Source organism: Podarcis muralis, chromosome 2, assembly GCF_964188315.1.
Source record: "Podarcis muralis chromosome 2, rPodMur119.hap1.1, whole genome shotgun sequence".
NCBI classification, from domain to species: Eukaryota; Metazoa; Chordata; class Lepidosauria; order Squamata; family Lacertidae; genus Podarcis; species Podarcis muralis.
The window spans coordinates 53649270-53675327 of record NC_135656.1 but is presented as its reverse complement, the minus strand read 5'-3'; the positions used below and the strand labels follow the sequence as shown (position 1 = coordinate 53675327).

General features: G+C 41.8%; 2 protein-coding genes across 9 annotated transcripts in view; one reads left to right on the top strand and one right to left on the bottom strand.

The window, feature by feature from the left end:
- LARS1 (leucyl-tRNA synthetase 1) overlaps positions 1–12288 on the bottom strand; it is a 44871-nt gene extending 32583 nt beyond the window's left edge. Inside the window, exons 1-4 of one of the 2 annotated variants that reach the window (XM_028717910.2) lie at positions 12103–12288; positions 5826–5944; positions 2111–2198; positions 1014–1094 (exon numbers count right to left, since the gene is read on the bottom strand). In XM_028717910.2, coding sequence (XP_028573743.2) covers positions 1014–1094; positions 2111–2198; positions 5826–5944; positions 12103–12105 — 291 coding nt within the window. In that variant the 5' untranslated portion in view covers positions 12106–12288. Of the gene's footprint in view, positions 1–1013; positions 1095–2110; positions 2199–5825; positions 5945–8784; positions 8929–12102 lie in introns of those variants that run through there. The other variant, XM_028717909.2, reaches the window with a different exon arrangement.
- A 263-nt stretch (positions 12289–12551) lies between these two features.
- RBM27 (RNA binding motif protein 27) overlaps positions 12552–26058 on the top strand; it is a 34445-nt gene continuing 20938 nt past the window's right edge. For 3 of the 7 annotated variants that reach the window (XM_077924482.1, XM_077924481.1, XM_077924477.1), the window contains exons 1-7: positions 12552–12794; positions 15849–15982; positions 17508–17632; positions 21947–22038; positions 22660–22871; positions 23528–23788; positions 24010–24240. In XM_077924482.1, the coding sequence (XP_077780608.1) occupies positions 12736–12794; positions 15849–15982; positions 17508–17632; positions 21947–22038; positions 22660–22871; positions 23528–23788; positions 24010–24240 (1114 nt within the window). In that variant the 5' untranslated portion in view covers positions 12552–12735. Of the gene's footprint in view, positions 12795–12834; positions 12887–15848; positions 15983–17507; positions 17633–21946; positions 22039–22659; positions 22872–23527; positions 23789–24009; positions 24241–26058 lie in introns of those variants that run through there. The other 4 variants (XM_077924478.1, XM_077924479.1, XM_028717911.2 and 1 more) reach the window with 4 other exon arrangements.

Below are 26058 nucleotides of genomic sequence, written 5' to 3'. Positions count from 1 at the left end.
ATTGGTGGTCCAATATGCTTATTTGCTTGTGCAGATTCCAGATATCTGTGCAAGTATATAAAGCCCCTAAAGGCAGACTTTTGGCTGAAACACGCCAGGCTACCAATAAATATTCATTTAACAATAAATATTCATCAGCATTCTGGCACTTGGTCTCTCGTTTTGACGGTTCATTTTGTGGATGCTTCCTGGTGTTTTTTCCTCTGCAATTCCAAACCTGGCATCACATCTTCAATTGAAGTTGACAGCGTAGTAAGTGATCTGCCATGCCAGTCCCTCAAAGGGCTGGCTGGCTGGCTCAGTTATGGTGTGCAAAAATTTTAAAGAACGAGTCTCTTCATTTTTGCTTCAAAATGAAATGATGAAAAGAAATGCTCTGCATCAGCAATTAGAGCTAACTTACTAGAAGCTATAGAAATAAACAAGCTGTTGCTCTACTACATTTTCTTCATGATACCAGAAACACGGGAGATACTAGGACATTATGGTCAGGGATCCAAAGGACCATGTAACTACTTTCATGTAACAGAGACTTGGAATGAGTGGTCGAACATCTGCTTGCTATTCCTAGCAAACTGTTTTTGAAGCAGAGGGGAAACAGAATGTGACATGTTCAAAGGGGGGGGGGGAGAGAGAATTAAAAATCCCACTAGGTGCCCAAACCCTTCAGCACACCTAACAGATCTGCAGGTCCTGAGAAAATTTTAAACCCATATATGGAAGCAACTGCTATGCCACTCACATGAGTACTGATTACTATGACAAAGAACTCATTCAAACAGCTATGCTAAACCAGAATTTTTTACCACAACACACCTATGTGCATGTTTTATACCTACTGATCTCCAAATCTAAAACATGTCACACACACACCACTTTGTTTCTAAACTCAGAATCTGTGTACCCCTGCTACAAAGATGGAATGGTTTAAAAAAATATATTTTATTTTTAGAAAAAGTCATATAGCATAAGAGCCAAAAAGCAAGAAGAAGAAAACAAAACCCCAATTTTACCTTAATAGGCATGCCTGTACAATGTAGTCCAAAAGGGAACAAGCAGCTTTTTCCTTTTAGTTTCTGGTACCCAACTGCAAACTGTGGGAAACAGGATCACAATGACAATAATATAGCATATATCAAGTAAGCTTCCGAGTTTCAAGAAAAATAAAGGGAGGGGGAGAGCATGCAGGACTGGAAAAATGGGTGGGATCAAACACAAATAGGTGGTTTAGAAGTATTAAGAAGTGCTTGCATTTAGTTGTAAACATTGGAAATGCTTTTAAGACACACACTTTCCTTCTGCTATTTGTGGTACTACAACTGCTACAACACACAATTTGAAAGGAACAGAAAAAGCAAAGTTATTAATTCCCAGCTAAGTTACTGAGTTCATAGAACGACTTCTGCTCATGCTATGGAATTTCCTCTCCCTCTCTTCCCTACTCCACCCCCTGCAATCTGCCCCAGGGCAAATCATTGCCTGAGCTCAATGACTTTGTTGGATACAGCCTGATGTCTTCACAACGGAGATTTTAGAGAGCTTCTACTCCCTAGAGCAAAGAAAAATTCTACAGTGATTTAAATTTTTTGTTTGCTCCATCTCAAAATCTCCGCACTGGGAACAATACATATTTTTAAGTTAATATAAAACACGTTATCTGACCAGGTTACGAGAAATAAAACTTTAACAACTGCTAAAACCTCCATTTACCCCCCAGTCAGGATAAGCACAAATAAAAACATCTTGCAAATATTTGAAAACTGTGTTGTGTAAGCGGATCTCTGAAGAGTGTCAACAGTGATATAAATCACTGAGGACGCCCCTCTATATATGTGTCTCAGAGCACTTCTTGCTCTGAGACACAGATAATATGCAAGAGTGAGCTTTCTAGGCCAGTCTACAGCAGCCTTCCCCAACCTGGTGCCCTCCAGATGTTTTGCACTCTTTTAACCCTCAGACTTAGCCAAATGGCCAATAGGCAGGGAGAATGGCAGGTGTGCTCCAACAACATCTGGAGGTCACCAGGCTAGAAAAAGTTGGCCTACATTTAAATGGCTCAAGGACTTATTTTCCCTGGTGAGGCTTGTTGCTAACAAGGAAAATTTCTTACCTCACATTTGGATACGGAAAACGTGTGTCCTAGATGAAGCCGGCCATTCATGTATGGATACGGAAAGGTGGCAAAGTACTTGCCATTGCTGAATGGAGATTGCAAAACAAAAAAATGTGCATCAAATGATCTGCAGAAACTAAACTAAAAAATTACAAATACTACAATTCTATATTCCCTTATTCAGGGATGTGTGATATAGAAATGTTTAAGAAAGATGTTGCATACAACCACAGTACCTGCTAAAGGGCATTTCACTTGTGGCAAATGCACTGACTCCAGTATGAACACTAAAAATGTCATAAATTGGGTCTGCCGTCCAACTAAAGATTCAGTTTTAAACTACACTTCTAAACACACTCACCAGGGAATAAATCATATTGCACTCAGCAGAACTTCTGAGTATGAATGCATAGGATTGCACTGTCATCAATTAAATATGAGTTTTCTTGAAATGAGTGATTAAATGTCCATCCAAGCAAATAAAAACTCCAGAGGAAGATGACAAAGATGTGTAGAATAGCAGGAATCATATTTGAAAAAGTCTTCCCTCTTATGTGATAGAAATGTTCTTTGAAGGTAATATCTAGTTGCTACACCTATCACAAGCCACTACTGGCACTTTCTTTAAATATGTTCTTCTGATAATCACCTAAAATCTTTTAAGTTGCATAGAAAAAAACCCTAACTCCTTCTGGGTACATAATCAATTAACAAAATTTTAAAAAAATATTTATGTCCTGCTTTTCAAACCATTTTTCCCATGTGACATGTTTAAAAAAATAAAATAGAGCACTAAAAATTTCATTGCAGCATTAAAAACCAGAAAAGTAGCATAAATCACAACAAAACTTTAGCCTTCCAAAGTAAAAATGTTTTGAGCATTTTATCATTATAATGTTCACACATGCACATCAACAATCATAAAAGTCCTCTCCAAATAACTGTTGGGGTTGAGGTGAACCCCATTAAACCAATTTCCGTCTTCTGCTCCTGTTCTTCACTATCTCCGCCTACAGGGTCATCCACAGCTTCCCCCACTTGTGGGATAATTAGAATTCTTTTTGTGTGCAGTTAACTAGAACCTAATTTATTCATGATCACCTTTGGTTACTGTCCAAATTAAAACTGACATGGAATGTTATAAAGAGGGTTGTATTCAGTAGTGACTTTGCACCAGCAAAAAGCACAGGGGCTGTGTAATTTTTGCAAACACCCCGCTTCCCACTGCTGTTCTCTGTGCTATATCATATACTGTTCTAAAGGGTATTCCAATCCACAGGAGCAGCGTCTCAGGGGTGCCAGCCATTGCAATGGACAGGGGGTGCTGAAGAAGATTGGATGCACCGCTTTATATGCACTTTCCACCACTGCATACAACTCAGAAAGTGATTTAAAAGGAAAAGCTACCAGCTGAGCATCAAGTTTTAGTTTCTTTCATAAATGCACAACAATCTCCTTACACCTTCTTCCATTCACAGTTAAAATTTAATCTTACGTCATTCAGGCTACAATCCCATGCATATTTATTCAGTTCACTGAATGCAAACTAAATGAGATGGTTTCCTACCCCCACCCCCAACTCCCCCACACAACAGAATGGTCCCAATCGGGATGGGGGTGGTGATAGATACCGTATTTTTCGCTCTATAACACACACCAGACCATAACACGCACATAGTTTTTAGAGGAGGAAAACAAGAAAAAAAAAATTCTAAATGAAACAGTGGATGTATGATTTTTGTGGTTCATGCTGTGGCCACAGACATGTGATCTGACAGTGAGTTTGGAGTAGCCCAATGCAAAAATCCTGAGGATCCATGTGGATCCATGCTTTGTAACCACGTTTTTGCACCACTGCGACCCTAGGCAACAGTGGGTGCGTGATTTTTTTGGTGCAGGCTGTAGCCATGGACATGCTATGTTATCTGATGGTGAATTTGGGGTGACCCAATGCAAAGATCCTGTGGATCCATGCTTATAAAAGTCCCTATTAAGGATAAAACAGACAGGATATACGAAGTATGATTTCTTTTTTATTTACGGTATTTCTTTTTTGGCCACCTCTGTCACTGCAACCTTTGCTCTGTGCTTGCACACTTTTGGGCAATAGGGCATGTAACACAGTTTTTTTCATCTGCCAAGATGTAGAAAATCAATTTTAATGTCCCTATATAAAATGCCTAGTGAAGCAGAAGGGTATTACATCAGCCACTGTATTAAGGCTAAACGTTTGAAGAACAGCTCTCTATGGGGGGGGGGGGGGACTAAATTCCATTTTCAATCAATTGTTATTGTGGCAGCAATTATCAGTGTATAGCGCACAATGAGGAAATGAACTTTAAAAAATATATATAAAAAACATTCTCACGTTATACTTCTTCAAAGAAGAGTATTAGGCTTTTAATGAAGGGGAGAGGAGAGATGCTGTAATCCTCCTGGCTCAGGAGATTCTGATTTACCTGCCGCGTTAGAAAGTATAGATTAAGATATTTGATATACAGCATATAAATCCAGAGATTTCCATGTCTCACTCTGCAATCCAGCCTGCTGTTACTTACGAGCAGGGAAGCAGGGTTTATCTTCCAAACAAGCATACTGTCTCCCTCCAGCAGTACATTGCTTGGAGAAGCTGTAATTTGGAGGGGGCCTGGGGGCAGGGCTCTCTGCTTTTGGAAAAGAAATGAGAAACCTACCATTGTAAAGCAAAAGTCCCCTTCACCCCACCCAAGCCAGCCCTCTCTCTCTCTCTCTCTCTCTCCCACTTGCGTGTTTTTCGGCTGCCTGCGAGTCCCTAGAGCACGGAGAGGAGGAGGTGGTGGGCTGGAGCCTGCACGGAAGGACTCGATCATTTCCTTAACCCTCTGCTTGCCAGGAGGGCAGGGGATTCCCTGCTCTTTGTTGAGTTTGAGCAAACGCAGCAACAGAAGCGGGTGGGCAGTAAGACCCTGAGGCAGAATGCAGGAAAGCAACAGCTTCCGCCTTCCCTCCGCCCGCCCGCCGCCCGATCTTATTTTTGCCTTATTTTTGCCTATTTTGCCCCTTAGCGCCGGAGAGTCAGATCCAGGGACCACACATTCGCTCTATAACACGCACAGACATTTCACCTTACTTTTTAGGAGAAAAAATCTGCGTGTTATAGAGCGAAATTTACGGTAAGTAGATGATAGATAGGTAGATCATTCACAAAATTGCTATTTGCATGAATGGCATCTTCCCCAGTTTTTCCCTCACTGAGACTTCTGAATCGTGTTGATGCTGGAGACACACAATTTCTACAAAAAACAGGTTAAACACTTCCTAAAGTAATATCAAAATTGTGGACAACATTTACTAATATTCTAGAACTATACCAAGTCTATAGTGTTACAATAAAATTCTTTTATAGACTGCATAGCTCTTTAAGAACACAATGCAACTGTTGATACAAATGTACAAATAGCTCAAGTTTTCATGCTAGAGAAAAAAACTGACATTAAAAAAAACTGGTTGGAATCTCCTCAGTGGCTGTTCAGGTATTTTAATGGTGCTAATTGCCATAGTTATCCAAATGTGAACTCACAATGGCATGCAAAGTCAACCAAACAGGTACAACTGAGACTCAAGACACCGATTCCAATTCAGGCTCCTCAAAAGCCACAGTGAACCAAACCTTCAATATTCTGCACATTCCCCCCTCTAGTTTTTGTCATAATTCTGGAAAGAGTATCCCCACCTTTTGTGGTTTGCAGCATCTGCTGCGTTAACTTCAAATGCTCCCTCATCATGCCACTTCTTTTGGATTTCCTTTTCAATTGCCTTCAAGAAGTCCACTTTAGCTGTCCCCTTCCGTTCCTTAAGGAAGAAAACAAATCTATTAGAGCAAGTGATTAGTTTAAAAGTCAATAAACGCCTACACAGAATCTCACTGGAATATTACAATCCACTATGTACAGAACCTATCACACACCCTCCACAACATTCATCAAGTAAGATGTTTCCTATACATTGTTCAAGGTTACTGCATTAAAAAGTAGTTATGAGCATTTACAGGAAAATACTTTAAATTTCTATCCTTGCTTCCATATTAGCTTAGATCCTAGTGTATGTTTTTTGGAATGATCAATTCTGCAAGATGTCAAGGTCAGTTTGCCAGAAAACTCATTTATTAGTTGCTGCCACGCATTAAAAACCTTCATCTTGACATCTTTAATAAGCAAAATGTCTGGCATTATTATGTATATCACCTTGAGACATATGCAAAAGGAAAATAATAAATAAACACATTTTAAAATTTATTATTATTATCGGCAGTGTGCAATATGAGGCTCTCTTCAGAGTTTATTATGTGATCTTCAGAGTCTGATGCATTTCTGCACACTCTGGACAGAAAAGGCACTGGACCACATTGAGGTACTGAGCTATCCCATTTCAGAGAAGTAATGTAGGCGTTGCCCTTATCAAAACATTGTGCCTAGTTTAGAACTTTAACCCTACCTATCCCCTTAAACAATGCACTCATGTCTGCAGGAGGAAATAAATGGGGACAGTTAGGGACTCAGTTACAAGGATGACTAAACAAGGTGTCTGTCAAAAGTGTGACAAAATTTTAGAGCTTTCTTAGTCTGGTTAATTAGCCCGTAATTACATCACTGTCTCAAATATGGTTTGGGGTTGCTTTTAAATAAAAAAGTATAACTGAAAAGGTTTTCTCTTGGAAAAAGATACAATTTAAGAATTAAAGTAATGCCCAGGCACAGAAAGTGTGAAAGCAAGTGACTTTTACAATGCAGATACTTTTGCTTGAAGCTCTAGAAGAAATACACACACAGGTAACATCTAATTACAAAATGCTCATCTGCACAAAACTATTTTGCAACGTATTAACTGACAGCACTGAAACGAAATTAATTTTAATCTGTCATACTCTAACTACATTTCATCAGCTGGATAGTCTTGGTGGCTTTAAATTGGAGACTGAGGTGCTATGCAAGCTCAAGCACAATCGGACAATTCTTCCTGACTAGAAGAGCATGAAAAATTTGAGCCCAGCCTGTCATATTATTGGTTAATGAGGCAAAGAGCAGTCGGACTAGTGTTACCACAAACACATCAGATTTATTACATTTGAAGCAATTAGCACATTATATAGATGAACCAGGGGTAGAAAGCATTCAGAAGTTGTCATCGTCACTGCCATCACCACCACCCGCCTTGCATCCTCACTAATGCTTGATTTCTTACTGTGTTTTAATTTGTTGGAAACCACCCAGAGTGGTTGGGGTAACCCAGTCTGATGGGTGGCATATAAAAAATAAATTATTATTATCCTGAAAATATAATATGATCTCTACATTGACCATAATATGTGGGCAGATTCAGGCTGGAGAAGGCAGTTTTGCAGATCCTAAAACATATGGAACTTTCAAAGCAATAACTAGCACTTTAAGTTGGGGCCACAAACATACTAGAAGCCAATGTAGATGCAGCTAATATAGCAATACAAAAAGACCCAACTCGCCTATTTCCATGATCATTAATCTAGTTTGAAAACAGGCATCTTACATTTAAAATGAAAGCTCCTTGACACAGACTCACAACTTTTGATGCAATGTATTATACCTCAGAAATGAATTTATGATGTTCACTTTCAGCAGATCAGCCACATCAATAATGTAGAGGGGCTGTCCCACCCCAAAAGGCTCAAGACCACTGGCCTTTCTCAGGAAAGAAACTCTAATGTTGCTAATAAGGGGCCAGTAAAATAAGGCAAGACACCATAAGGTATCTATAAAATACTGTGCATAAGACTTAATACAAATTGTCCATCAATACAACCTTTAGACAAAGCTGTGGCAACAAATTTTGTCTGAAGACCCTAACAAGCATGCCATCTTTTGTTAAATGGCTTACACAACTGTCACTTTCCCCATAAAAAGCAGAGCTCAGAGATGATGAAGGAGATGAACCAGGATGGGATTTTATATCTTTAACAGTTGCATAAAATATATAACTTCAATAAATACAGCTTTTATCATCTCTAAATGGCAAGCTGTATTCGCCATGGTTCTCTCATCTACTTTACTATTAAAGGCGCAACGTTCAGCCACGAAACTATGCTGACATGATACCGTTCAGGAAGGAAAAGGAGTTTCCAGCATAAAATCTCAACCCTTCTCCACAGCACTACTGCTGAGGATTTTTAACAATGACTTTAGGATTCTTTTAAAATCGTGAGACCTTCTATAATACAGTATGTCCAACTATTCTAAACAATAAATAATGGGATACCTCAGGGTAAGAGGTAAAAGACACTTGAAGGGAAACTTCGCAGATTAATATCTACTGTTTCTTGAATTTGAGTCAATCTAATGGAGCCCACCGCATAACGGGAATACTAGACCCAATCACAACCCCGACAAATAAGCTATTTTCTATTATGTATCTTAAAATAAGCATATGCAACTTGCTTGCCTGGCGTGAAACACATTTAGCGATTTGACATGGAAATGCTAACGGAGCTGTCACTGCAATAGGAAGCCCATAGGAAGGGAGGGGGGTCGGTGGCTGGTCGGCCTTCCTCCATTCCCTTCTGCTTGCAGGAGAGGGGTCCATTTTCTGGTCCAAGCCGGACCCCCCCCCCAAACTACTGCCCCCCTCATCCGCGACCACCCAAAATCAACTGCCGTATTCACCGTCATCGCTCCCGAGCTTCTTCAGCCAACAGCTGCTCTCACGGCTCGAGCCTCCTCCACTCCACGCTGCCGGTTCCCCCACAATGCAACGGGAGCGCGGATGTCATCAGCTCCCTTCGCAAAGGCTCCCGGGAGCTGGAGTCCACACGCCGCGAAAGCAAACGTTGACAAGGCTGTAGAACTGCGACTCCCGAAAGGCATCGCGCTCGCCGGGTGGTTCTTCACGAGCCGAGCTTTCCTAGAACGGAATACTACGATTCCCCTAATGCACAGGGGCTGAGAGCCGCACCAATGTCTAAAAACAGGGGTGTCCGAACCTTTAATTTTCTTGTTCCGATTCCGCAGGGGGAGGGCGCTAAAGCGGCCCTTTTCGTTGTTGTTTCCTCCACCCTCCCGCTTTGTCCATGTGACAACGAAGAATTGACAGCTTGGGAATATCCTTTGATTCCTCCTTCTCGCTTAAAAAAGAGCCCGTTTTGGCTATGCGATAGTATTGCAGGAGTCCTGCCCTAAGAGCTTTAACAGGAGTAGAGACTATGTATTTTGACAGTACAGTTTTCTGCATAGTTCTCTCATAAGCATTCAAAGTCCCTGAAAGTTGTAGAAAAACCTTAAAAAGCGGGAAACAGGTTCTGCACCTTCAAAGTCACATGCAGTCAGTGTGCAGAGGATGGTAGACACCCAAAGCAATCTTTATTGTGTGTGTTTTCAAATACGAATCCCACCAAATTCACTATGTCAACTACTTCCAACTAACTGGGGTTAGTGTTCCCGTTTACCCATTCACCTGGGATTGTCCCACTGTATTCTGTGTGGAAATGTATAATAAATAAAATATGCTGTAAAATAAATGTGCTGAAACCATGAGAAGCCTTTGTCAAAGCCTGTGTTTCAAAAATAGAAAGGTATGAAGGAATGATCAGAAGCTTTAACATGATGAAACTATATTAGCCCCAAGACACTGGTTCAGTTTGCAGATTATACATGGTATTCATTTATACAGATCCATTGACAAAACCAAAGGTCCACTTAAAAACATGATAGAATACAGTAATGTTAAAATTAAACAAATTTATTGTGCATTCTATACCTTTGTTCTTCAGCAGGGTGTGAAACTAATATACAGCACTTACAGAACATAAGCTTTAGTACCTCAAATAGCTATGGTGTTATGCTGTTGTTCTTTAACCACGTGAAGCTAATATACAGTACTGTTTTAACACACAACATCACTGAGTGATTTCAAAATGGCTGCCATTTCAAATCTGCTGTTTACTCATTGTTCTTAATATAGCTATGTATCTTTGCCTGCTATCAGAAAGCAAAATAATATTTACTATGGTATGCTCATGTACATAATAAATTGGAATGACACACTACTAAAAGTTTAGTTAAACCAACTGGGTTCAGGCCTTGAACCTTCTATCCATAGGCTTGAGCCAGCTGAAAATTAGAGAGGCCCATCAGTCATAAAATGGTAGTGTAAGGGCAGTGTCAGCCACAAAATGGTGGCAGATGGCGGCAGAGTGTGTCATAATTTTATTTACTTCATTAAACGTATATAACTGCTTGGTTGTTAAAGACAACAACCACTTCCAAGTAGTTTACAGAAAACAAAACCCGTCAAAGGTGTTTACAATTGGGAATTACTTTCTCTTTCTACTAATATCTAATCCGTCTTCGGAAATTACTAAATTCTTTGCCACAGCATTTTTTTGTGCCAAGGAATTCCATAGCTCAGTGTTTCTCAAGATAAGTAAAGACATTTACTCTCAATGTATTGTAACTCAGCCTCCCCATTTTGGGTAGAATTTCCTGATCCAGAGGCTCTAAGCGGAGAATGCTTTTTCTTTTACATTTCCCCCTTCCCACTCTCAGAAAACTTTCAAAGTATTTTTATCAATCTGTGATTTCTTCTCCCATTTTCCTTTCAAACTCCACCTGTACTTTATTTCCTTCCATTCCAGGCTACCAGTTTATTTAATAACTTCTTACAGCTTTCTACTCTTATGACCTTCCTTTAAGTTCCAAATTTATTAATAATTATTATTCAGAGTTTATTTCTTCTTATTATTAATATTAACAATTATGATAATTAGCCTTTTATCTCCCTTTCTACTTTCTTTCAACAGGTCTTGTGGCTCTTTTCTTTCAGAGGAAGAACTTCCTTCCCTTCATCTGTCTCCTTTACTCAGCAAGCAAGGAGTTTCTCATATGGACACTGGTCTAACCATAAGGCTATGGAATGGCTATGGAGCAGGGCAGACAAGCGAAGAGGCCCTGGACAGCCTCTGGCACTGAGGCCCACCTGAAATGGTCTGAGGACGGTCATGTGCCCAGCTTCACAATGTCTAGAGCTTTCAGACAACCTTATAATAGATGCATGTACATAAGTGTATCATAAGTGTCATAAGTCCTAGAATTCAAAGAAACTTCCTATCAGTAGGAATGATTCAACTTTATGTTTGCTGCTTTCCTTTCACAGTACAGTAAGCCCGCAACTTACATGCATTTAACTTGTGCTTATTCAGCTTTATGCACACTGCAAAAGAAAAAATAAAGAGGGAGAAAGGTTCTGGAAAATGTACAGTAACTATGGCAATATTCACCCACCATTTAACCCAATGGGTTTTCACTATACACAATTTTAGTTTTAGGTGCAATCCCCAGAACATAACCGTCACTTAAGTTGTGGACTTAATGTATGTCAAGTGATTTCTCCCTCCCCCCCCCCAAAAAAAACCCAACAACCCAGTAATGCACTTTGCTATCATATCCTTTGTTTCAGACATCATCAATCTCAACTGGAACTGGTTGTTCCTTGCTTTGTTGAGTGCACTGCCGCACGATCCAATACTTTGCAAAACAAAGCAGCATCGCACCTTGCAAGCACATCTCTAGAAATAGAGATGCACAGATCAGACCAATTTCCTACTGAGAAAAGACGAGTTCTGTACTGCACAATCCAAACCGTAAGTCCAGATCACTGACACTGTTCCAGTCACAGCGGGGCCAGGGGGCAACCCCTTATAGCTAACACCGGGAGATTGGCTAAAATCTCTACGTACCAAGGGGGTGGGGTTTAGATTCCATGAGGGCCCCACCCCCATTGGAGAACACGCAAGCTCAGAACTTTCTAGTACGCGTGTTTAGAATTGCAGTTTACAGAGAAATGTCTCTAAGAAAGATTCCTATGTACGTTGACTCCTAATACGTATTCCACTGAGCTCGGAACCAATAATTCGCAAGCGACCTTCCACTTGCTAGAAATAAAATGGAAACTATGCTTCCATGCTTTGGAAAACGCAGAGGGCATACCATACTTTATTTGGTTGCAGTCCCATCCACTGGTTGTGTGTGTGCGTGTGTATGTCTGTGTCTGTTGGGGGCGGGATTGGACTCTGCACGCGCTCAGAGACAACCCCTTCCTTCGCAGTCACTGCGCACGTTCCCGAGCGCCGTCTATACGGCGTGCCGAGGCCTGGCTCGAAGCCACCTGGCCCTCGGGAGCGGTGACGACCCTTGTTATTTCCCCCCTCCTCTCCCCCGCTCACGTTGCTCGCGCGCCCGCAAAGGGTTTCACGCGTGCTGCCTCGACCTAGCCTGCTGCGGCCTTTCACCACTCACCCCCCTCCCACACCCGCTCGCCCACTACCTCCCGCGGCCGCGGATTGGCTCGCTCGACTCGGGGCCTCGCCGTGCGATTGGCTCCGCCGGGAGACCGGGTCCCCGCCCTCCCCCCTCTCCGGCACCCAGCAGGTTCGGCTGCGCTCTCGGCTCAGCTAGTTCCTGGTCTGACTCTTAGGCCCTGCCTGGGCGACAGGACAGCGGGGGAGCTGCCGCGGGCGAGTAACTGCTCGCGGGGGAGCGGCGGGTGGGGGAAGGGAGCCGGAGAGATGCTGCCCGGAGTGTAGCCGCCGCCGCAGCAGCAGCGCCGCCGCCGCCACCATCATGATCATAGAGAACGTGGACGCGCTCAAATCCTGGCTGGCCAAGTTGCTGGAGCCAATGTGAGTGCGGCGGGGGCTGGTTGTGGGGAGTGGAGGAAGAGGGCGAGGGGCAGCGGTGGAGGCCTTCCCATGTGGGAGAAGGGAGCCGAGGGGTGAGAGGCAACCGAGGGAAGGGGGGGGGCGAGCTGGGGAAGAGGAGTTACGTGTATGTGGGGGCTCCTTGCTAAAGAGTCAGTGGGGTGAATGAATAGGTGAGGGGGGGGTCGGTACTGGTAAAATGCCTCAAGTCCTGGGGTACATGTGCGGGGATAGGCTTCGTACCAGGAGGCGGCGGCAAGAGGGGATTCGTGAAGAGCTGCTGTGGGTCGGCAGGGGGTGCGGGGCAACTGGCGTCAACTAGGGGTGTGCCTCAGGAATGAGATTAAGGTTATAAGTGGTTATGGGGCGGGGAGGCCGCTGAGGGGCCGCGTGAGGAAGTTGGTTGTTTGGGTGGGACACACACACACACACACACACACACACACGGAAAGAGTAGGTGCTGAGGTTATTGGGCTATGCAGGGTGCTGCTTTCTGTCTTCTGCAATTGCTCGTAGTTCTTCCAAACTGTAATCTGGTGACTAATTGTTTTATAATGCATAGCTACCACACTATATATCACTTTAACAAAACCAGGGGAACTACTCTTCAGAGCAGCTCCTTGAAAATCAAAACATGCAGCATTAGGCCAAGTGTGCCTTACTGCAGGAGTGCGACAGTGGAGACAAAATGTTGCCCCGTTCTGTGTTCATCCCTTTGTCATAACATCTGAAATGTTGGGGGTTGATAAGTTGTTTGTTAGGGCAGTTAAAAAGAGCACTTCAGACGGAAGAGGGCAATCTTGATTGTGTTTTTATTTTTAGTTGCAAGCTTTTGGTCATAAGTTGCTTTGGGTTTCCTTGGGCTGCTTACCCAGGGTCTGTGTTTACTTTTTGGAAATGAGGCACAGTGGAGACTGTAGTGTCTTTATAATATATGTGAGCCTCCATTTGGAGGGGTTCACAGCAACCCTCCACAAAAGCCTTGCTATCTCCCATATCTGCAGTTGTCAAAGTGGCCCATGGGAGTAGGGGAGTTTTGGACCACTGTTAAGATACAGTTCCCCATCCTGGATATATACTGAGAGTTTGCCATTGTTGCTTAATAAGCTGGTGTTTTGTCAAGCTGACACTTAAATTCTGAGTGTATATCACTGCATCAGTGATAAGCAGGCAGAGACAGTAGACGGAAATCTTATATTATATATATTTTTGCAGTTGGTCTGTTAATTGTCTTTTTGGCCCAGGAGCTAACATGTCAACTTCCCTGCACTTAACTTTGGGAGCAAGTACTCTACACTAAACTATTAGCTTGAATTGATATGTGACTTCAGTTTAAAGTTCTGAACAGAGAGTTAAGACTACAGACACTCTTGAATATGCCAAGAGTGAGTTAAAACTAAACTTGAACTACCTTGTTGTAAATAGACAACATTTCTGTCTCATTTGTATAATCTTAATGTGTACTTCTCTGCTGCATAGAGTTGTGAAGCATTAATTTTAAAATTCCTGCCCAGTTCCTTGAAGACATTTCAAGTGCTAATTATACTGCCTTTGTGTTTTTGTTGCTTTAATATGCATTTCCTATTTCAACTACTACAAAATTCTGATTTATTATTAAACAATAAAGAAGTAGCAATTTCACATTTGCATTTCTGGGCAATTTTGGCATTTAATCCATAATTACAGACTTGCATAATTATGACCATGAAAAGTTCCTAAATTCTTTACTGTGGGTGGGATTCACCTAGCAAACTCTATGAGTGAAAGTCCTAGGCAAGGGCTTCTGTTTGTGCAATGGGGCTTCCCCACTCTCCTCCCCCTGCTTGCCCCCTGAAATTGGCTCAGGAGGGTTAGGAGTACCCCTAGTACAGGGGTGGGGGGGTAGAATAAATCGTTCCTTCTGGCTACTGGATAAGCTTGTGCAGATTGAATGTTTATCATAGCACAACATTAAATTTCACCCAGTATATTTAGTTGTGCATAGTAGTTTCTGGGCAAACCATTTTGGTTAATCTGCTAAATTACATATTTGGTTAATATTGATAGTTGTTGGAGTTATGCTTGCAGTCACAGCTGTATGTAAATACAGTTGCTGAAGCCTAGTTTTGAATATTATGTCCTTGTTAGATCAACATGCATTTTTTCAGCCCTGGTTTCAGAACTGGTCACAAAAACATGCTTCATTTAACATACGAAAAGTAGAAAAATGTCTCTAACTTACCGTATGTTTTAGATTTCTTGAATATCTACAGCTACCTTATACTGAGCCAGATCCTTTGGTCCATCTCACATTATTGTTGAGTTGGCTGTCTTGAGTCTCATGCCGGGGTCCCATCTAGACTTTAACTGGAGTCTCCAGGCATTAAACTGATACTCTTTGCATGCCAATCATATGTCGTACCATTTTGCTATGGCCCAGTTGCCCAGGTAATTAAGCCATTTGTGGTTCAGCATCCAGGAGCAAAGAGGAAGTGTTTAATTCAGCTGAATTAAAAACCTCAGAAAGGACATTTTGAGGGTAGAATATTGATTATTTGCTCAACTGTGGAAATCAGAATTGGGGAGAGCCCTGCTGCAGTCATGCCCTGCTTGCTTCTCATAGGTTGGCCATGGTGAAAACAGGGAATTGGACTAGATGGACCTTTGGCATGATCAAGCAGGGCTCTTTTATGTTCTTAGTTCTTCCACAGAGCTGTCAAAATCATACCAAGTAGTAGGTTTGCTTGTTTGTTTGTATAGCATTTGTTCAACATAATTTCTATTTTTGTATCAATTCTATTTTTGTATCGAGCACTAGTTAAATTAAAACAATAGCAAGATGTTCTATCCACCCTTGAATTAGAAGACTTCATTCTAAGGCTCTGAGCCTAAGCATATGTACTTGGAAGCATGGCCCACTAAAATTTGTGGGACATGCTACTTAATAATGAGGGGAGATATTCATGCTTAATGACATGTTTTCACTGAAGAGGAATCCATTGTAATGCTTCATTGTGTATTAGACTCATAATGCTGTAAGTTACATAACGATAGCAGTATTTTTTTCCTTAGATGTGATGCCGATCCATCAGCCTTGGCTAACTATGTTGTGGCATTGGTCAAAAAAGATAAACCAGAAAAAGAACTGAAGGCTTTCTGCGCTGATCAGCTAGATGTCTTTCTGCAAAAAGGTACTGCTGTGATTTTTATTTTATTTTATTTCTTGCTAATGGCAGGATTTTGTGAATATGGTGGTAGGAAACTTTAGGTAGGAGACCTGGAGATAGAATCATAGATTTGTAGAGTCTGAAGGGACCCCAAGGGTCACCTAGATGGAGCTTAATTATATGATAGCAGCTCCAACTGTATAAACTTCTCAGTAAAACAATTGTACTGTACTCATAAAGGAACTTTGCCTATTTACAATTAAGCAGTATATAAGAGTGTGAAACATTCCCCCCCGCCCCGTCACAGATAGTTTTAACTTCTGTGCACAATTACTGGAGAAATACATCTTTACATTGGCCAAAAAGTATCCATATTAACTTATGAAGACAAAAAAATAGAAGTAACTAGAGCACAATTTTATTATGGCACAAACCAGTTCATCTCTAAGTTAGTGTAGCATGTGTTAGCTATGAAATACAAATATGAATCACAAAGTGTTTGAACATAAGCCGCAAAACATTGGCTGCATTTCAGGGTAATACTAAACCATAGTTTAAGGTACCCCTGCCCGTACGGGCCAGTCTTGACAGACTCTAGGGTTGTGTGCCCATCTCACTCAAGAGGCCGGGGGCCAGCGCTGTCCGGAGACACTTCCGGGTCACGTGGCCAGCATGACATCGCTGCTCTGGCGAGTAAGCGGTCCCTATTTATCTACTTGCACCCGGGGGTGCTTTCAAACTGCTAGGTTGGCAGGCGCTGGGACCGAGCAACGGGAGCGCACTCCACCGCGGGGATTCAAACCGCCGACCTTTCGGTCAGCAAGCCCTAGGCGCTGAGGCTTTTACCCACAGCGCCACCCACGTCCCAAAACCATAGTTTAGCACTGACTAAAATGTAATTAGATTAATTACAGTTTAGTGAGTTGTCTGAACCGTAGACTGGTTGATCTTAACTATGGTGAAAGCTCACAAACTATAGTTGGCTCGCTTCCAAGAAGGTTGTAGAGGATGCTTATGATCCTGTTCTTGGGCCTGGCAGGTGCAAAGCCAAAATAAATTATATGCACCTAACTATGGGGCTGATGAGGAGGCAGCATTCATCTTCACCGCTGCTTTGGAACTCCAGGATTGGAAGGAATCGTCAAGCTCCATTTGCTTACACCAACACTTACACCATCATTTTCTGTACACAAAATGATTAACCAATAGGTTTTAATGCATTTTTGAGAACATATGGCATAGATCCAATGGGCTAGTTTAGGTAGAGGACAACACCATACAAGAGTGTACTTTTGTGGAACATTTCATTTCCTTCAAATGGTAGACCTCCGTGTCACTTGGCAAATTAATTTTTAAATACTCCTTACTTTTAAAGAGACTTGCAGTGTAGCATGGCAGACTTTTTGCTAATGAGAAAACTAGACCAGCGCTCTTTCAGGCACAAGGAATTCAACTGGCCTGGATCAAAAGAGCAGAAGTGTGATTAATATAAAACTAGGGAGTAGGATCTCTTTTGGAATGATTCCTTTTTTCTGTATGTCTCTTCCAGAAACCTCAGGCTTTGTTGATAAACTCTTCGAGAGCCTATACACCAAGGATTACCTAGCTCCCAATGAACCAGCAAAGCCAGAGTTGAAGCCTGTGTGTCAGGTCAAGGAAGAAATCAAAGAGGAGGTAATGTTAAATTTCTTTGTCACTTGCTTGTGTCTCTTGGTGCAATCCTGTGCATGTTTGTTCAGATGTGTGTCCCAGTGTGTGCATAGGATTGAAGCCATGCAGTATAGTCTTATACATATCTACTCAATAGCAAGCACCCTTGAGTTCAATGTGACTTAAGGTAAAGGTAAAGGTACCCCTGCCCGTACGGGCCAGTCTTGCCAGACTCTAGGGTTGTGCGCTCATCTCACTCTATAGGCCGGGAGCCAGCGCTGTCCGCAGACACTTCCGGGTCACGTGGCCAGCGTGACAAGCTGCATCTGGCGAGCCAGCGCAGCACACGGAACGCCGTTTACCTTCCCGCTGGTAAGCGGTCCCTATTTATCTACTTGCACCCGAAGGTGCTTTCGAACTGCTAGGTTGGCAGGCGCTGGGACCGAACGATGGGAGCGCACCCCGCCACGGGGATTCGAACCGCCGACCTTTCGATCGGCAAGCCCTAGGCGCTGAGGCTTTAACCCACAGCGCCACCCGCGTCCCGCGTCAATGTGACTTATTGACAGGCAATTATAGGATTGCAGCCTTAGTCTAGCTTTATTAGAAACATGAGAAGTTTTCCCCCCTTTAATATCCAAAGGCAGCAGATAAGCTGGTGTGTGTACGTACATGTGTAGACACACACATGCAGGTGACAGTTTCACTATCTTTTATAGTGCAGATCCATTGTTAATAGTTATGCACGTCATTTTGAAAAGCTATGTATGGCAGTTAGCAAAGTGAAAATTTCTTTCATAGTTCAGCCCTTTTAGATGATGAATGGCTTGGTAAACTTGAGGTGTCAACACTGTGCTTTTACATTTATTTATAGCCTACTCTGTAACAAGGTTCTTCAGGCAGCTTACTACATAAAAGAAAGCAAATTAAAATTGATTAAGTAGTGAAATAAAAAGTATCAGTTAAAAACAATGCAACCCAAAATACAAGGAGATGAGAATAAAATAATAAGGTTGAAACAGTTTAAAGCTATAAAAGACTTTGAAAGTCCTGGATTATTATTATTTTTTAAATTGTTTTTATTAAAAGATTTTCTTGGGTAACAAAAGAGGTATTCATGTGGTACCAAAAATTATAATACCATGCTCTCTGCAGTCACCTGGTGGAAGCACCCAGTGATGGGTCTCCCAAAGACTTGTAGGTGCATATAGAATGAAGCAATCCTCCAGGTACCCTGTCCCGCAGCCATAAAAGACTGAAGGTCAATATCAGCATTTTGAATTGGGCCTGGAAACAGATTTGAAGCCAGTGAAGGTGATGAGCACTGGTGCAATGTTCTCATCTCTCTCACTTAGTAACCTTGCAGCCATATTCTGACTGAGGTTTCTGGACAATTTTCAGAGACAGGCCCACACACAACATCTTGCATAATCCAGACAGGTGGTTACCATGGTGTGGATAACAAGTTAAACTATCTGTCCAGTTACAGTTGTCCTTGATGGGGCTTGTCAACCTGGGAGGGTAGCCCATCTAGGAGAAGGAAAACACTGATCCTAAACCGTCTCTACCTTGCAGCTATACTTATTTGTATGAAAGGCTTCAGGAGTAAACCCTGAGGAACAATCTATGCACACTGATTTGCAGGACATAATTAGGAGTATAAAAGTCTTAAGGAGCAAACTCTACACAAATCCAGAGTGGGGTGCCTAAGGCAGTTGGATGGTGTCTTGTATGCCTCCTCCTAGTAACTCCTGCAGCCAAACAGGTGCCCAATGTATTGCTCTGCTTTCTTTTGGACAACATCGGCGAGACCGAGAGGGAAGTCTTGTCGTATGGCAGCCCAGGACCTCCATACACCCTACCCAGGCTTGTGCCCCTGGGAGGTCACATCGGTGCTGCAAGTGCAGCAAAGTTGCAGTTGTAACTGTTGTACCAATCTAAACTGGTAGAAGGTTCTCCATGCTACACTTGTCCTTCTAATGATGAAGCTGAATCAGTCAGCACACCCAGTGCCTAAACCTATTAAATCTAATGTCACTCCTATTAAGGGAGTGCAACCAGGCTTTAAAGTTGATTCTGAAGCCAGATAACCAGACCTCTGCAACCTTCTGCTTTTTGAGAAAGTTTACTTGAAAAGAGAGGCGCTCTGCCAGAGTCCACAACTTCAAGTACCCCTGCATGCTGTTATGTATCCTGAATCCTGACTTCATACATTGCTTGCTAAAATCCTACAACCTTGGCTGTTCTAAGATTGTACAGTTCATAGTACTAGGGGTGTCTTGTTTAAGAGTAAGTAGTGGAGGAAATAAACCAGTTAAAGTGTAATGTGTTCATAGCTCAGACGGGCTGATCTGATGTAAGTGGTGGACATATTACAGCAAAGTATTTGGCTATACTTAGATAAGGTCAAATGAGACATGATATCCCCACACCACACAGTCCCGCTCCTCCCCCATCTCATATGCCTGTATTTCATGTAATGTTAGAGGTGATTTTTATTTCTAATTCTAAATTCTCTTAGATATCAAAAGATTGTTGTCTTTCTTCCACAAACTTTTTTAGAAAGTATGAATTGCATCATGTAATGAAAGCTAATGGCTTTGAGATTACAGAGTTAGACTGTTGCAAACTTTTTGCAGAGCTCCTCTCAGTGACTGTTTAGAGATTTCAGCTCTTCTGCTTATGAAAACTAATAACCCAGAAATAGCTCCAATAACTCTTGGATGAGACTGATTTTTCATTTCAGTTGGCATTCAGGCCTGCCTTTGTTGCTGAGACTGCCTTTGTTGGCCTGGTGTCAGGAAAGGGACAGGGAGGATGTGGCCATATTGATTTTTTCTTGACCTCCCTGCACTTTTTGATACCATTGACCATAATATTCTTACAGAGAGGCTGTCAGAGTTGAGAATAGGCTTTGTTCCTACTTGGTTTGTTCTCTCCAGAAGGTAGTGCTTCGAAGATATTGTTCAGCTGCATGAAGCTTCCAAAGCACAGAGTTCAAATTTATCTCCCATTCTTTTTAACAACTGCATGGAACTCTGGGCTAGATGAGGGCCAACAAATTGAAGCTTAATCCAAATAAGACTTAAGACACTGGTAATGTGCAGGTCCTCTGTCTGCATGAGTAGAATGCATCTTCTTTTTGAAGGTGTTGCACTCCCTTTGAAGAAGCAGGTGCGCAGCTTGATGGTACTCTTGGATCCAACTTGGTCATTGAAAGCATAGGTTGCCTCAGTGGCATGGAGTGCCTTCTGCCAGCTAGCTCAGCTGTGTTCCTATCCAGCTAGACATGAGCGTGGTTTCAGTTGTCTGTGCTCTGGTAACCTTCACATTAGACTACTGCAATGTGTCATACATTGAGCTGACTTTGAATACAGTTTCCAAATTACAGTTATTTCAGAACATGGCAGCTAGATTGTTAACTAGAACAAGGAAGCATGAACATATAACACACACCAATTCTGGCCCGACTGCTCTGGTTGCCAGTTTGTTTCAGGCCCCAATTTGAAATTCTAGTTTTGACATTTTAAAGCCTTGAAATGTCTTCATGGACTTCTCCCCATAGACCCAATGAAAGTAATAAAACAGCATATTAGTTGTGACACCACCGCCCCGCCCAGTTTGTGGAAGTCTTCTGAGTCCAAGTAGTAATCCAGCCTTGTTGAACACAAGGAATATTGCAACAAATTATGAGTGCTTCCACAGTTATACTGTAAAGGCAATCTTTTTAAACCTAAATTGTAGCAGTTTCAAAATTAAAATAATTTTTTTTAAAGGTAACAATTATTAAAAAAAATGATGATGGACTTTTGTTTGTTTGTTGAATATTTATACCACCCTTCACCCTAGGATTACAGGGCAGTTTATAATAACAGAAAAATAAATACCATAGTAACAAACCAAAGCAGGCCACCTACCCCATTTAAAAGACGATATATTGTTTAATTAGGCAAAGGCCTGAGAGAAGAGGAGTGTTTTTGCCTAGCGCCTACAAATAGGTGCCAGGCAAGCCTCCCTGGGGGGAGGGGGGAGCCACCACAGAACAGACCCATTCTTACGTTGTCACCCTCCAGACCTCTTGTGGAGGAAGCATATGATGAAGAGCCTCAGGTGATGATTGCAGGGTCCAGGTTGGTTCATATGGGGAGAGATGGTTGTTTTGTAGTTGTCCTCTTCATTACAATTCACACTAGAAGCAAATTTAAAATGTGTATACAGTGACTTGTCTCGAGCCTTGCTCTCTTATTGCTTAAATGGGTTTTTATATTCTTTGGGGTCTTCCCCCTCGCCCCTGGGAGTGAGCTTTGTGTGAGGTGATGTTTTGCTTTTTGTCTTTAGCCATTTCAGGAGACTTTTGAAGATGAGCGAGAGGGTAAAAAGAAGAAATATACTAGCCCACAGAAAAATCGTTCAGATTCTAATGAGCAAAGGTTAGTACCTGAAGTATTCTTCTTTAACACTTGTTAGCAATTGTTGGCCTCCTAATCAATTAAACTTCTCTGTTTCAGACATCATAATAAGTTTTGTGATAAATTTAGTAATGTATGTGTCCCCTCCTTTTGTATTATGATCAGGAAGTTTTACAGATTCTCACATAATCCATTAACAGGTCACCTTGAGGGCCAGACAATCACTTTTAGCCTAACTTACCTCACAGGGTTATTGTGAGGGTAAAATGGGTGGAGGAGAACTATGTACCCCACCTTGAGCTTGCTGCAGGAAAGATGGGATATAAATGAAAGAATTGAATCTTCTGTGCCCATGGATGCAAATAATTGTTTTCTGCAGGAGGGGGGCCATATTAATATGATTTTATTTTTATGCAATACTAGCATCCTTAATAAGACAAACAATTTGGAGTTTATTTTCTTTAAGGCTATTACACCTAACATTTTTTGTAGTTTTTTCCAATGTCGACGTCACTTGGATATAATTACGTTTAGTTCTTCATACAAACTTCCGTCTGTCAAAACTGTTGTTCTGTTTTGATGCCATAAGCATTTTCAGCTTTTCTAAATCCACCTGTTTGCATGTGTTGTTTTTCTTAATAGAACTAGAGAGAGAAAAAGAGATGATGGCAAGTGGAGAGATTATGATAGATACTACGAACGGAATGATTTGTATAGAGACAAATACGATTGGCGAAGGGGAAGAAGTAAGAGTCGCAGCAAAAGTAGAGGACTTAGCCGAAGTCGTAGCCGCAGCAGAGGTAGAAGCAAAGACCAGGAGGCAAACAAAGAAAGGGATACAAACAGAAATGTTGGTGAGTCGTTTAAGTATTATAGCCAAGTAACGTCTAACCTGAGTTTCATGGGAGTTAATGAAATGTCATACTTCTTAATGAACGTTTTATCCTGAATTTCTGGCAAATTCAACAAATAGAATTGCATTTGAGAAGAAGTGATTGCTGACCTGTTATAAAGCTGGCTAAAAGCTGTGATCTGAGAGCAACCTAATCTAGGGATATATTCTCAGGTGTATTCTGGTAGAGCAGTACCTTCTGTTATACTTTCCCTGTTGGTAAAAGCTGCTGCTTTATATTGTTAGGTTTCTTTTGGCAAGGAAGAAATGTTGGATTTTCTTAACTTTTAATGGATCCCTGCCCCTAAATAACTGAGGTCTTGTGTTGCTATAACCTTTCAAGAAAAAAGAAAGTAATTGAAATTATTTGAAAAATACAGTTTACTTTTTATTTCTAAAGGAAATCAGTTTAGTTAGTGCATATGTTGCAGGACAAATATTCACATTGTCTTGCAAGAACGAGCTTAAGTACACTGTTAAGACATTAACCAGGCTGTACTTATACTTTTTTTCTCGCATTTGTTATGGTGTTAAATTTTCTGTATGCTGTCAGAGAATCTCCAAGCACGAAGGACGAACATAGAAACTTACCTAATCTATTACATTTTTTTTTTTCAGATCACAGAGATCGAGCCAAATTTAAATGTGAAAGGAGTGATATGGAGAGCTCATATAACCCAGTGGCTTTGTCTTCCGTTAACTCTACTGAACAGTATTCCTCTGGAGCACAGTGTATTCCCAGTGCTGTTACTGTGATTGCACCTGCTCACCATCCTGAAAACACAACAGAAAGCTGGTCGAATTACTACAACAATCATTCTGCTCCTAATTCGTTTGGCAGAAACGCTCCACCAAAAAGACGCTGTCGAGATTACGACGGTAAGTGTTACTCCTGGTTGTTCTACTTAGATTTTGCAATTAAGAATGCTGTTTTGAACTATTTTGTTGTTGTTGCCAGCCACACAGTATAAGTGAGACTTTGACTTAAAATCTATATGTAATCTATTTTAATTCATTCATATGTAATCTATATAATCAATCAGATAAAGGCAAGCTACCATTAATGATGGTTTATATTGTGATTTATTTTTCTTTTACAGAGAGAGGATTTTGTGTACTTGGTGACCTCTGTCAATATGATCACGGAAATGACCCCTTGGTTGTGGATGAGGTATCTTTGCCAAGCATGATTCCATTTCCTCCACCACCCCCAGGACTTCCTCCTCCTGGAATGCTTATGCCTCCTGCGCAAGGCCCAACTCACAACATGAGAATGCCAGGGCCACATGTACATCCTCGGCCGCCGCCACCTGTTAGAATTCCTATACCAAGTAAGATTTCCTCCTTAAAATAGCACTTTAAAATACTGCAGTCGGCACAGTAGCTGAGAACATTTCATAAATGGTGCTTTATTTCTCTAACGTAGCATTACAGGAATCTGGGGTTTGAGCACATTTAAGGGTGGGTGAGGGAGCTGCAGGGGGAATAACTGAAAACTGCTTTCTTCCTGCCCAGACCCTCTAGTAGATCCAGTGCTTGGACTCCTAGCTAGGTTTTTGCCAAAGGCTTTAATGTGAAGATCAGTTTGATATATCTATATATAAGTCAGGTTATGACGCTTTCAGGTTAACGGGTGCAGCAGTGGTCTAGGTATATGGCTAAACAGAAACTAAGATTTTGTCTCAACACTTGACACACCCTAAATGGGTTGAGCCATGGGGCTGGGCAAACAAGATGGCTGTCCTCTGAATAGGCTGGGCCTGCTGAGTGTTTGCGCCCATGCAGCCATCTCCACTTCCTTGGTGATGGAGGCAGAGTCAACGGGGTTGGCCCACTGTCTCATTTTTCCCAGGCAGCACCCCAGGAGGGTTCATCCCTGACAGTAGACAGGGCCAGGGTCACATCAGTCTGCTGTGATGTGGTGCTTGGGGTGTCCAAGGCACTCTGCTGTCAGTCCACACAGCCACTGTCCTGGAACTGGATGGACACCTAAGCTGCTAAACCTCTTCCAGGGATCCAGTTCCTCTAATGCCCTGTCCTTGTCCCATGCCTCCTTCCCTTTTGACCACTTCCACCAGGATGTCTCCATGGGGCTCGTGTCACCCCCATTCTGCTTAGTGATACCATTGGATACAAGCATGGGTATATAACTGCAGCATAATGGTGCAGGATTGCAGCTTAAATGTATAATGTGTAATGTATCTTGGACCTTAAGACATGCAAACAGTTGTTGACTGGTGGAGACAGTAATGTTGAGGATGTGTAAGGTTTTTTCCTGCCAGGGCAAATAGAAGCATGTGCTTGTGTTGGCAGTTGGCGGATAGATCAGGTGCCAGATCACACATTTGCATCAAGCTGGAGCTCTTTTCCCAGGCAGTAAGGGGAGGTTTGTCTCTTTTTAAGAATATCTGGTATATGCCAAGGTATGTGTTTTCTGTCAGGTTAATCGAAGTCCTCTGCCTTGCATAGGCACTTATAGAGCAGTGCTAAAGGAGGTGAAGAGTTAAGGGCCACGCTCCAGATGTCAGACAGACTGGGCACCTAGGTAACAGTAATGTCAAAGCATTTCCCTATTTACTTCATTGTATAAAGGCAATTATTTTTGGACTTGCCTGAACTAGCAGCCCTCTTCAGGAGTTGGGCCTTTTTTCAAACCTTTGGATAATGAAAAAGCTTTTCCTTTTTTTCTCTCTCTAAAACATTGGAGATGGTAGAAAGAACTGGCTCGATTAAATTTAGTTTCAGACCAAAAATAGAGAACATGCCACTGCGTGCATGTGTTTTTAAGGGGAAGTCCACTAATGCTGTGTTTTAATTATTTAAAAAAAATCATTCACAGTAATCACTTATTACTAATCCTGAGATAAATTGGGTCAGGGGAGTAAATTAAGGTCTTTGAATTATTTACTGGTTATTTACTGGTTTGGAGATTTGAGCAAAGTACAAGCTCATCATAAGAGGTCAGCTAGATATACAAAGTATCATACTTGAAAAATATCTCTCTCTCTCTGTGTGTGTGTGTGTGTAGGATTATAATTTAGGGCATTCACTAGAACAGATGAATAATTAAAAATTTAGAAGAATTTAGATTCCATTTCCAAGAGTAGCCAGTCAGATGCTCCTGAAAACCCACAAATAGCAAACCCAAT